Raw genomic sequence first — 12,566 nt, forward strand, 5'->3', positions numbered from 1 at the left:
CTTGTTTTTTTTTTCGGCGTGTGTGTATGTTTGTTGGGTTATTAATGTTTTTTCTCTTTTCTTTTTCTTTTTTTTTTGGGAAGACCACAGCATAAGTATGGCGTTGGGGAGTTGATCTTGATAAGAACGGGGGAGCCGGATGGACGGCGGCTCTCTTGGAATGATGATGACAGAACTCCCTTCATAGATGTCGGGCGCGAATGCTGCCTTGATACCCTGGCTGGGTTGTTTTTCTCCTTTTTTTGGTGAATGGAATAGGATTTGGAATTTGGCATGTTCACCGTGTCAGTTTGAGAGCCTTCTTTTGACATGTATCTGAGTGTGCTGAGAGAGCTGAGAGAGCTGTCTTATTCCTTGCTCTTTGTCTCTTTGAAAAGTGAGACAGAAGATCAACCCCCCTGAAGATTTACCCCCCTTCTATTGCTGGGCTCTGGGCTTGGTAAACTGCCAGCCACGCGACGAACAAGTAACCAGATAGTGTAACCTCAAACTCCATCACTTGCCTCTGCCTACCTCCTTGGTTGCCTTTGTTCAAAGGGCAGTGTCCGTACGTTTCTGTCCTACTCCCTTCTCTTGGTGTTGTTGCAAGGCCAAGGGTTAGGGTCAAATACACAATTTTGTCACCCCTCTCATGAGTCAAACAAACCCGCTCATCATCTATCAACCAAGAAGCATCATCGCAAGGGAGGGCTGGCACCATGAGAATATTCCCCAAGGGGCCTGGATTCATGATACTACTCTAGCATACCCCTCTGTTTGCTTTTCTATTTCAAGAACCAGCAAGCCTCTATGGCTCACAAGGTAGAGTTGTTTTGTTCAGAGAACCCGAGCCTCGAGTAACCCTTGGATTTTCTCCAACCGCTCCCAAGCTCCCAAGGGAAAATATCATAAGACATACTGCGTTGCCTCTAGCCAGTGGCTAACTCTTGTTGTAGTCGCCCCAACCAAGGCTGCAGCACAGCTATGCGCTCAGCCCCGTGACCGCCCTCGCCTTCCTGTCGGACAAGGCGGACCCCTCGAGCCCCGAACCTCGAGCCCTCCTCCTCGCCGGCGAGGACGTCTGGCTCAAGGTCTTTGACGTGCAGACCTCGCGCCTTGTGGCCAAGATTAAGATCTTTGACTCGCAGCCCATTCACGGCATCTGCGTCGGACCGGCTCTTCCTGGCGGCAGCGTTGGGGAGGACGACGATGGCTCGACGACGACGAGGACAGCAGAAGATGTCCTTCTCTGGGGCGGCCACTCCGTCGCCCTCCTTCCCGGCGCTTCTCTTCACGCCCTTGTTCGGGGGGAGACGCCGCGCGCTCCCGTCGAGTGCAGGGCACCGGATTGGGTGTATGATGGGTTGCTGTTCCCGCGGGGTCGGGGGCAAGGCGCCTGCGGCGTGATCGTTACGGCGCACAACGAGATCCTCCCCTTGTTCGCCTCGGGGGAGCGCAACGGCAGCAGCAGCAGCATAGCATTCGGCCCGCCGACCTCGCCCTCTCGGCCCATCCTTTACTCAGCACACCTCAGCCTGGACGCGCCGAGCGAGGATGACGATGCGACCACCGTCCTGGTCGCCGCGGGCACCGTCTTTGGCGAGATCGTCGTCTGGAGGTGGCGCCGGCACCGCGAGACGTCACGGCCGGGCCGAGAAAGCCGCTGCTGCGAGGTCCTCCACGTCCTGACGGGCCATGAGGGGTCCGTATTCGGCGTGTGCGTTGTCCCCGAGCCGGTCGAGGTCCTTCCCGGCGTGGCGCTGCGGTTGCTGGTGAGCTGCAGCGATGATCGGACCGTGAGGGTTTGGGATGTTTCCGTGGCGGGGGACGCGCAAGAAGGGCCTGGATCGGAGCGGAGCCGCGGCGATGGCAGGGCTGAGCCGACCGCCGAGACGGGCCTGTTCTTGGATGGCCCTCGAGAGACCGGCTTTGGAAGGGACAAGCTCGCCGAGGCCGGGGAGGACAGCCAGGGGGGTTCGGCGCGGTGCGTGGCGATGGCGATGGGACACGTCTCGCGCATCTGGCACGTCAAGGTCGGGAGGGTCCTCCCCGGCCCTGGCGGCAAGCTTGAGATCTTCTCGTTCGGCGAGGACGCGTCGCGGCAGAGGTGGGAGCTGGATGTTGCGGTTCTGAAGCGGTGGGCGGCGGAAACGAACCGCCGCGAGCCAGGGACGCTGCGCCGCTGCGACGCAAGCGCTTGCCACAGCGGGAAAAATATCTGGTCGGCCGCCGTCCTGGACAGGGGAGAAGAGGTCGAGCCGCTGGTCGCGACGGGCGGGGCGGACGGTAGGATTGTCATGTCCGGAAGGATCGGGGCCCAAAGGGGACCGGCGGCGGCCGATGGCGGGGTCTATCAAGACCTGAACCTCAGCTTGGCCTTCGACGACGTTCTTCGGAGCCTCAACGCCGGCTCGGACGGGGCGGCCCCCAAGCCCGGAAGCGCCAAGCCGGCCTTCCAGCGGTATGCCTTTTTGTCGGACACGGTCCTGGCGGTGACGGCGTCCGGCAGGCTGTTCCTCGCCACCATGGGGGAGCCTCTCGCCTGGGAGGAGGTGGCACTCCCGGACGCTGTCGTCGCCGACCTCGGGCCATACAACGTCATCAAGAGCCCGGCAAGGGATACCGCGGTTCTCGGCAGCGCCTCCGGCAAGATCTACCTGTTCAGGAGAGGCCACGGCATGCGCGAGGTTGCAGACCTCGAGGCCAAGGTCTCGGACATTGTCCTGCTTGACGCCGCTGCCGCTGCCGCCGCCGCAACGCACGAGGGACCCTGGACGGTTCTCGCCAACATCCTTGGCCTGGATCACGCCGTCCTCCTGAACTTTGATCCGTCCACGGGCAGCTGTACCACGGATCCGTGCAAGGTCAGGCTCCCGGAACAGTATATCGTCACCGCGGCCGCCTTCATCGGCTCGACCCTGATCCTGGGCTCCCGCACGGGATCCCTGACGGCCTACTCGCGAGACCCGGCGACCGGAGACTTCATCGTCGCCGCCTTCCGCAAGGACTGCAAGACGAAGGACGCCGTCACTTGCATCGTGCCCATCCCAGGCGGCACGTCCTCTTTCCTCACCACCTGCCGCGACGGCCGCTACCGCATCTACACCCTCTCAGACACGCCGAATCTCCGCCTCGATCTGCAGCACGAAATCTCCCCTCCGCTAAACACGTTGGAAACCGCCTTCTTCACGACCGCCCGCGACGCCAGCTCGCCCGACGCCACGAGCCACCGCCAGTCTCGCCACAGGTCGCACCTCATCCTCCACGGGTTCCGCGGGCCCAACTTTGTCGTCTATGACGACTCGGACCGCTCGGTTCTGTCCAGCACCCCCTGCGGCGGCGCTCACCGGCCCTTTGCTACCGTCTCGCGCCTCCACGATCCCGGCCAGACGCGGTTTGTCTTCTCCAGGGCGGGCACGCTGCGCGTCGTGTCGCAGAGCGCGGCCTCGGAGCGGATCTTGCGTTCGGGGGGCCACGGGCGGGAAATCAAAGCCCTTGCGGCATGCCGGTTCGCGGCCGCGGCTGACAATCACAAGGCAGACGCCGGCACGGGAGACGAAGGGAACAGCGATGTCCTGGTCGCTACGGCGGCGGAGGACACCACGATCCGCCTTTGGCGCCACCACCACGGCCCAAGGAGCCATGCCGGAGACGCCTTCACCACTCCCTCTCTGCCATCTCTCGAGCCTCTTGCCACTCTCGAAGGACATTCCGCCGGCATCCAGACGCTGCGCTTCTTCCGCCATCCTCCAGCAGCGAGACCCGGACAACCCCCCGTGCAGTATCTCTTCAGCAGCGCGGGAAGCGAGGAGCTCTTTGCCTGGCGCATCTCGCGTGTCGGCTCGGCCGCGTATGATGCGCTCGCCGTGGTGCGCGAGGCGGCTTGGGAACGAGAGGAGCGGAACGCGGACGGCGATCAGGATGGTCAGCAGCAGACACGGCGGCCTCAGCGGGCGCACGGGCAGGGCCCGCCTCCGGGCAAGGATCTGAGGATCGTGGACTTTGAAGTTGCGTCTTGGACCTCCCAGCCATCCGAAGGCGGAGAAACCGGACGGGGAGACGGGGGCAGCGAGATATTGGTCACCATGGTCCTGTCAGACTCAACGGTTCGGAGTTACATCTACACTCCCCCGTCCGCCGACGGGAGAACGTCGACGCCGACTCGGCACGCATCTGGGTTGGGGGTTGTTGCTGACAACCCACCGCCCTCGCCACCGATCTCTTCGCAGCTCGCTCCCTCAACAAACGGCCGCTTCCGCCCGCTGTGCCGCGGCCGCTACACGGGCGCCTGTCCCTTCCAGGTGAGACACCTGCACGTCGACCCCCGCAGCAGCACCGTGCACGCCTTGGTGGCGTACACGGATGGGCACGTGGGCGTGTGGGAGGCCGGCCCGGGGCTTGACGGGGGAGACGAAGCGAACAAGACCGCCCCCGCAACGTTCCGGCTCGCGCTCGTGGTCCGCCTCCATCAGAGCAGCATCAAGAGCCTGGACCTGCAGCCCGCGCCGTCGCCGGCGGAGCCCGCCGCAACCGCGGCCTCCAGCCGGTGGCTGGTCGCCACGGGAGGCGACGACAACGCGCTCTGCTTCCTGGACCTCGCCCGGCCGCGGCGCGGGGACGACGGCGAGAGCGAACGGTACGTCGTGCTGGCCCGGCACCGGGTCCGCGGCGCGCACGCCGCCGCCGTCACGGGGCTCTGCTTGCTGCCGGGCCGCGCTGCGGGCGACCGCGGAGGTGCCGAGCAGCGTGAGATGGCAAGGGTCGCCTACCTCGCGACCGTCAGCAACGACCAGCGAGTGAAGCTATGGCGGGCCGAGCGGAGCAGGTGCCTCGGGCCGGAGAACGGCCATGGCGCGCCTAACAACGATAACAACGACAACAACATGCGCGTGGCGTTGCTTGATAACCGGTACTGCCCGGTAGCAGACGCCGGGGACATGACGGTCGTTCCATCCGGAGCGGGGTCCACGACGACGACCTTCATGGTCGGCGGCGTGGGCGTGGACATGTGGAATGTCACTACCGCGAGCTAGGCTCGTCTCATGGACGAGATGAGATGGGTAGATCGAAACCAATAAAGAAGCACAAAAAAACAAGGAATGAAGTAAGGAGACCAGGACGCTTGTGAAGTCAATGATTATTTGATTGTACTGTCACGAAACCCAAGCACCCGAGGGACGCCAGATCATACCACCAACCTCTCCCGCATGCCAACAACAGAACCAGACGCGCACAGCAACACCCTATCCCCCCCCCTTCTATATAAAACAGGCAGACAAGATCGCATACCAAGGGCAACAACCCCCCTTTCATCCCCCCCTCCCCTCCCACATCTCACTCGCGAGAAAGATGCAACGAAACAAACCCCTCTCACACACCCCATGCGTCGTCCAGCTAGGGTAGATGAACCACTCCCCAAACCCAAACACCAACCATCGCCGTCCATCCTCCCAGACAGAGCCACCAACCCGGCACCGGAACGAGCTTCGAGCCGGGGCTCAACCGGAGCGAGCCCCGGCTCACGAGAAGACCTATTCCTCCTCGTTCCGATACCTCAGCGGCTTCTGCCTCTTCCTGGCCGACCGATCCGCCGCCCCCTCTCCCGCGGCGCCCTCGTCCTCTCCGGCCCCGGAGGATCCCGCCCTTCCGCCGGGGGTTTCTGCCCTGCCGCTGCCGTTGCCGCTGCCGTTGCCGCTGCCGATGCTGCTCTGGCTTTGGTGGCTCGGCCCCCCTGCTGTTGTCCCTCCTCCTCTACCTCCCGCCCCCCGAAGGCTGCTCCTTCTCTCCACCGCCCCCGGCGCGGAGGATCCCGAACCCGGCTTGAGCTCGACAGCGTCATCGATCGGCCGGAAGACGGCGTGGCTGCGGAGGTTAGACGTGCTGGGTGTGTTGGAGGCCGAGTCTAAATCGGCTGCTTTGCGTTTCCTACCGACGCCAGTGGTGGTGGTGGAGGAGGAGGTTGGCGGGGTCCCTTTGGCGCTGCTCCTTAGTAAGGGCGAGGCCGAGGTTGTTGTTGTGGTGGTTGTTGTTGCGTCTTTAGGATCTACCACCCCTGCCCCTGATCGTGTGGTTCGCGTTGGGGTCGAGGCTGCTTTTGTTTCGGCCTCGTCGGGCTTGATGGTTGGGGTGTCCTTGTTGGAGTCGTCGTTGCTCGTGTTGTTGTTGTTGTTATTGCCATCGCCGTCCTTGGCGTTGTCGTTTTTGTTGTTGCTGTTGCTGCTGCCGTTGTTGGTCTGACCGGCCTTGGCGGCAGCAAGTTTCTGTCCTGCCTTCAGCAAACCCGGCGGGCGGTGTTTTGGCTTACGGCCAGCTCCAGGGCGGGCGCCGCCCCGGCGGGAGGGCTTCTTGACCAGCTCCCCGGACGGGCCGGTGGCGGTGAGGCTCAGGCCGGGGTTCAGCATGGCGAGATACGAGCGCTTCGTTGTGCGGCGCCCGGTGGGGGCGGTGGAGGCAGGAGCGGAAAGGCTGGATGTGGCGGTTGTGGTGCCGATAGCCGTCGTGGTGGTAGTCGCTGAAGTGGCGACAGCGGCGGCGGCAGCGGCAGCAACGGCCTTTTGGGCGCTCCGGCTCTCGGTGCGCAGCTGCCGGCTCGGGCTGGCCTCGTCTCGCCCCGAGCCGGGAGTGACCCTCGCAGGGGCGGGGGGATCAACAGACGGCACAGGCTGCTTCTTCTTACGGCCGGCCCCGGGCCGCCTGCCTCCCCGCTTCTTGCGACGCCTCGGCGTTCGGTTAGCCCACTCGTCGCCCACATCGTCGTCGTCATCGTCGCCGTTGTCGTTGCCGTTGTCGTCGTCGTCGTCGTCGTCGTTGTCGTCGTCGTCGGGCACGGGCGGGCCGCCGTTCCTGAAGTCGTCGCCGGGGGCGTCGTTGACGTTCTCGCGGTTGGCCCTGGACGTCGACTTGCGGGCGGCGGGACCCTGACCGCCGGCGCCCTTGCGCTTCGGCCCGGCGCCCCCGTTCCGTTTCCCGCCCGGCAAATCGTTCCGCTCGACGAGCTTCTTGGTCAGGTTGGGGAAGTTGTCGCCGTAGTTGAAGAACAGCTCCTCCCCGGCCTTGATGTCGCGCAGCGCGATGAACTTGATGCGAAACTCATGATTGACGTACATGATGCGGGGCATGATGTTGCAGTTGTTGGAGGCGTGGTTGATGTAGCGGCTGAGGTTGCCGTACATGGCGGCGTCGACCCAGATGCCCTCCTGCTCGAGCAAGGTGAAGAGGTAGGACACCTTATTCTCCTCGTCAAACACGTCTCCGCGGCGGTTCTCGCGGCGGACGCCCTCGTCGTGGCTGATGAGCTCGCCCGTGTACTCGATGACGAAGTCGTCCTGGGCGATGTCTTCGGCCGCGAAGAGGCCGTACCCGCAGGCCTCGAGCTGCGACTTGCCCATCAGGAGCGCCTTTTGGACGCCGCGCTGCATGGCGACGTTCTGGCAGCCGGTCGCGTGCAGCTGCTCGTCGTAGGCGTTCTCGGGGTCGGCCCTCTCCTTGGCGCCGCAGCCCTTGCACAGCACCGGGTCGCATTCGCGGTTGAGCTGCACGCAGATGCACGGCCGCCCTTCCTTCTGCCGGACGAGGCAGGTTTTGCCGGACGAGTGGCATGCGCAGCCGGTGAACTTGAGGGCGCAGTCCTCGGCCGTGCAGAGGCAGAAGCGCTCGCAGAGCACGGGGTGCGAGCCGCCCGAGGCGCAAGGGCACCCGTTGTCGGCGGTGCATGGCCCGTCGTGGTGACACGGGGCGAACAGCTCGCGGACGGCGTGCTCGTGGGTGATGGTGGCGTCTTGCCAATCGCCCAGCAGCTGCTTCTTCTTGCGGTCGTACCACGGGACCGGCTTGGGCTTCTTCGGGACGCGCGGCTCGACGTGCGGCAGGGAAAGCTCGAGCTCGCCGAGCTTGCGGTGGACGTCCCAGCAGGGGCGCCCGAGCACGGCGGCGACGAAGCATTGGGGCGTCAACGAGGTGCTGTAGCCCACCGCGGCAAACATGCACTCGAGGAGGCCGACCTCGTTTTCCGACCACGGCTCGACGCCGGCCTCGGGGCCCGGGCTGAAGAGCCGGTAGCACTCGTTCCGGCACGGCTGGTGGGCGGCGCGGCCGGTGATGCCCTTCGGCTCGCTCGCCTGCTGCGCCTCGAGCTGCATGGCCCACTTGCGCCGAAGCGTCGGGGCGAGGCCCCCGATCTCCTCGAGCGAGAAGCACCTCTTTTGGTTGTCTCTCTCGATCTCGCCGTGCTCGCAGTCATGGCTGAAGCAGATCAGACATCCGAGGGCCGAGTAGCTGCCCAGGGTCTCGGACACCTTTTGCATCAGGGCTTCGTCGCGCGGCCTCTGGGAGCCCGGCCCGTCCTTGGCGCGCTTGTTGTCCAGGATGGGCTCGACCGTCTTGTCGAGCAGCAGGATGTCGCGCAGGGCCACGCGCCTCGGGTTGGCCTCGGCGTTGAAGACGCGGTCGAAGGCCTCGGTGAAGAGCCTGGCGGCCCTGGCGGCGTGGGGCGAGTCGGTGTCGCCGTGGGTATCGAGCAGGTTGGTCTTTTGCTGCGGCGTGATGGCATCCTCGTTCTGCGGCTGGCTCGCCATGTAGCGGATCAGGGTGGACTTTGTGCAGCCGTCGATGGCCAGCTTGCGGAGCCACGGCTCGAGATAGGGGGCCAACGCGGCGGCGAACTCGTTGCGCACCCGCCTTTCCATCTTTTCCTTGCGGTTCTGGATCTGGAATCCCGACTTGCTGTCGAGGTTCTCCAGGTCCATGAGCCAGGCGGCGTACTTTTGCTCCTCGACGGAGTTGGGGTCGACGTCGCGCAGGTGGGGGACAAAGTTGAGCATCGAGTTGAGGGCGAGGACGTTTTTGCTGATCTCGACGTGGTGGAACCTGTAGCCCGGAACGGGCTCCTTGTCCGGCCTGATGCGGCGGACAGGAAGCATGGCGCGGCGCCCGGTGCCTTTGGACTTTCCGTGCTCGCCGCTGTGTTGCTGCAGGGCGGGGGGTTAGCATCGCCAAGGCAACGTGCAGACGGTGGGCGCGGAGGGGAGGAGGGGGGCGGGGAGAGAGGCGACGTGCCTTGAACTTGATCGACATGGCCTCGACCCCAGGCGGGGGGTTCTCGACCGCGATGGAGCGCATCTTGGAGAAGACGTCGACCGGGCTTTGATGTCGCGGAATCGGCACGGCCTTTTCGGATTCGTCGAGCAAAAACTCGACGAGGCGCGCATGGCCCTCGTAGACCTCCTCCGAAAGCTCAGCGAGGGCATTCGCCATCTTGTCGACGGTCCATTCCGCACCTCTCGGCGTCCGGGCGCTGGGGGTTTGGAGGCCGCACGATGACGCGGGCGGCGGCCGCGGGGTTCGGTTCTGCTTCGGGGGCGGGGATTCGGGGGACGCGGACGGAGGCGATTGCGCGCCTTGGATCTCGGCAGGCGTAGGACCGCGAGGAGCGCGAGAGGGAGTGAGGGTGCCGGCTCGGCGGGCCGAGGTCTCTGGCGGCGCATGGGGCGTCTTTGTCGGGGATGCGGAGGAGGGCGTCGGGGTCTGGGGTCGGCTCGGGCGCGGCGCCGACGCAAAGCTTGTGGCCTGGGTCTGGGAGGACGAGGCGGACGCCCTGTCGGCCTGCATGGACTCGTCGTTGGAGGCGGTGCTCGCGCCGGCCGAGTCGGCGGCAGCAACCACGACCTCGTCGGCGTCGGCGGGAGCGCCGTCTTGCCGGGACGGGTCCGCGGTCAAGTCGATGGCATTACTGGAAGCGGAAGCCATGATGGCCGTGTCGGCGCATGTCCCGCCGGACTTCCTCTTGTTCCGTCATAGACCGCGAGCGGCTTGCCTGCGGTGCATGCCACTCGGCGGCCCGGATGGCCTCGCCGAGATGAGCTTCCCAGAACCGCGAATTGGACGAAACCGGACGGCGTCGCGCGGCGACAATCCCCTATCCAGCTCGAATGCGATGGTGAGAGGATCAGGGCGGGTGCTGGCGATGCATGTACGCAGCAAGTATGGCGCGACAGGCGACGTCACTGCAGCACGGGAATGGTCGTTGACATGACGGAGGACGCGGTTGGAGACGCGATTGGGGAAGCGTCTTGGCGATTTTTTGGGGGGGGGGGGGAAAAGAGGGAGCGTTTCGTAACGTTACGCTGCATGTTACGCTTACACGCTTACACGTTACAAAGCAAGGGTGGGGACGGGGGAATCCTCCCGTACCCCGTCTCGTCTCGTCACGTCACAGCCTCTGGAGGTTACGGTAGTTACGCAGTAAACTAGTTATTGCCACATCCAACCCTGAATGAAAGGACCCCCCCACCCAGGCCTCTCTACTATAGAGTAACTACACGTATAACCAACCCTGAAACCAACCTGGAGCCGGACTTCAGCCCAGGCCGCGTGCAGGCCGAGGTGGTCACGTCAGCTCGCTCCGCTGCGCTGGGGTCATCCACGACCAGGAACGGAGCTCAGCTGGTCTGGTTCCACCGCCAACACCGTGAACGGCACAGTCCAGTCCCGAGCCCGGCTTTTGCATTTCCACAGCGACGTCATTGCATGCGTCCATTGGGCGCACCGCTCATCTTCTTCCAGGTTTTTGTCACATAAATCACCGTTTCGGCGCCTGATCCGCTTCATCCCAGCTTTTGCCCTGTGCCAACCCATCGCTGTCGTGCTTCGGCCGGAAACAACATCATCGATCGTCCGATACCACCACCCACGGCAAAGGAAACAGGACCAAAAAAAAACCATCCATACCGCCTGCTTTTCGACAGTCTTCATCTGCACAACCTCTCCGATCTTGTCGCTTGCGATCGCGATTCGGCCCAGCCCACGATCCGCTCATCCTTCCTTCACCTCGTCGTCGGCCCGCGTCTAGCCTCTGCAACCAAGCCAGACAAGTCAGCCACCCGCCGCGCGTTCGTATCACCAGAACCCGTCCCTCTAGACCAGCACCCATCGCCCTCAAGATGCATCGAACCTACTCGCTGCGCTCCACAAGGGCGCCAACCGCCTCTCAGATCCAGGTGCGATCCCATTGACCACCTCCCGCGCGACATTCGGGTCCCTCGACCGCCGCCAGCGTGCTGACTGCAGACCCTCCCCCCCCCCCCCCCCCCAGAACCCCCCTCCCCCTCCGTCGAGCACAAAGTCGGGTCGCCTCTTTGGAAAAGGAGGACTGGGTAAGCAGCCGGGTCGCTCCCGTGTGCCCTCACCCTTCGCCTTGGGCGAAACACTCATAGTCCACCGTTGACGCCCAGGAGGCTTAGGACATGCTCTCCGCCGCAACACGGCCGGCGCCTTTAGCCCGGACCTGTCCAAGAAGCTGTCGCAGCTCGTCAAGATGGAGAAGAACGTCATGCGCAGCCTGGAGCTGGTGGCCAAGGAACGGATGGAGGTTGCCGTATGTGTGAACCCTGGGGGTCTTGATCCTTTCTTGCCTCGGCCTCGGCCTCGGCCTCAGCCCCAGACACCCGTCTAACCCGCACGCCGCAGGAACAACTGTCGATCTGGGGCGAAGCCTGCGACGAGGATGTCTCGGACATCACGGACAAGCTCGGCGTGCTGCTGTACGAGATTGGCGACCTCGAGGACAAATACGTCGACCGCTACGACCAGTACCGCGTCACCATGAAGAGCATCCGGAACATCGAGGCGTCGGTGCAGCCCAGCCGGGATCGTGAGTGTGGCCCGAGCCGGCCGAGGCGGCCGTCGAAGCCTGGGCGCTAACGCTGTTTTCGCAGGCAAGCAAAAGATCACGGACCAGATCGCCCACCTCAAGTACAAGGAGCCCAACTCGCCCAAGATTGTCGTCCTGGAGCAGGAGCTCGTTCGCGCCGAGGCCGAGTCGCTGGTCGCCGAGGCCCAGCTCTCCAACATCACGCGCGAGAAGATCAAGGCCGCGTACGCCTACCAGCTCGACGCGCTGCGCGAGCACTGCGAGAAGGTGGCCATCATCGCCTCGTACGGCAAGCACCTGTTGGATCTCATCGACGACACCCCCGTGACCCCCGGAGAAACGCGCCCGGCCTACGACGGCTACGAGGCGAGCCGGGCCATCATCCAGGACTGCGAGGAGGCCCTGGCCAACTGGGTGCCCCAGAACGCCGCCGTCAAGGCGAAGCTGTCCACCCGCTCCCGCACGCTGTCGCAGCGCCGTCGCAACAACATCAAGGCCCGCTCCGAGAGCCTGCAGTTCCAGCAGCCGTCGCTGCAGCAGAGCCAGCAGCAGCTCGCCCAAGGCCACGACCTGTCGGGACAGGACGCGCCGCTGAACGATCGCGAGAGCTGGGGGCCCGTCAGCCAGCAGGACTTTGACGACGAGGACGAGGACGAGAGCGAGCGCAGCGACGAGGAGCTGGACCTGCCCGGCCACTCGACGGCCGACACGGAGGCGAGCGTGAACGGCGAGCACGTGCAGCCGCAGCAGGCGCCGCAGCAGCAGGCGCAGCAGCAGCAGCAGCAGCAGCAGCCGCCGCCGCAGATGCATCAGCGCGGACGGAGTCACGACGCGGTGGCGGTGTAGTGAGACGCGCGCCGACATGCAATTTGCCTCTGAACCGACTTTTGGATCAGGAAGGGGGGGAGAGGGGGTTACTTTCTGGGCTGGTTTTTCGTTC

The 12,566-nt window shown here is 64.4% G+C and overlaps 3 protein-coding genes across 3 annotated transcripts; 2 read left to right on the plus strand and 1 right to left on the minus strand.

Annotated features, from left to right (window-relative positions):
* Positions 1–789: 789 nt before the first annotated feature.
* VTJ83DRAFT_2402 (uncharacterized protein) lies at positions 790–5,012 on the plus strand (the record flags this gene model as incomplete). Its single annotated transcript, XM_071008669.1, has 2 exons — positions 790–801; positions 957–5,012. 2 exons carry the CDS (start codon positions 790–792, stop codon positions 5,010–5,012), a joined length of 4,068 nt encoding a protein of 1,355 aa, XP_070868942.1.
* A 498-nt stretch (positions 5,013–5,510) lies between these two features.
* Positions 5,511–8,897, minus strand: VTJ83DRAFT_2403 (uncharacterized protein; the record flags this gene model as incomplete). The annotated part of the gene is made up of 1 exon (XM_071008670.1): positions 5,511–8,897. The coding sequence occupies one exon, from the start codon at positions 8,895–8,897 to the stop codon at positions 5,511–5,513; it is 3,387 nt and encodes a 1,128-aa protein (XP_070868943.1).
* A 2,019-nt stretch (positions 8,898–10,916) lies between these two features.
* On the plus strand, positions 10,917–12,472 carry VTJ83DRAFT_2404 (uncharacterized protein; the record flags this gene model as incomplete). Its single annotated transcript, XM_071008671.1, has 5 exons — positions 10,917–10,973; positions 11,069–11,129; positions 11,211–11,350; positions 11,443–11,626; positions 11,691–12,472. 5 exons carry the CDS (start codon positions 10,917–10,919, stop codon positions 12,470–12,472), a joined length of 1,224 nt encoding a protein of 407 aa, XP_070868944.1.
* Between the last annotated feature and the right edge of the window lie 94 nt (positions 12,473–12,566).

This window comes from Remersonia thermophila, chromosome 2 (assembly GCF_042764415.1).
Source record: "Remersonia thermophila strain ATCC 22073 chromosome 2, whole genome shotgun sequence".
In the NCBI taxonomy this organism is placed as follows: Eukaryota; Fungi; Ascomycota; class Sordariomycetes; order Sordariales; family Chaetomiaceae; genus Remersonia; species Remersonia thermophila.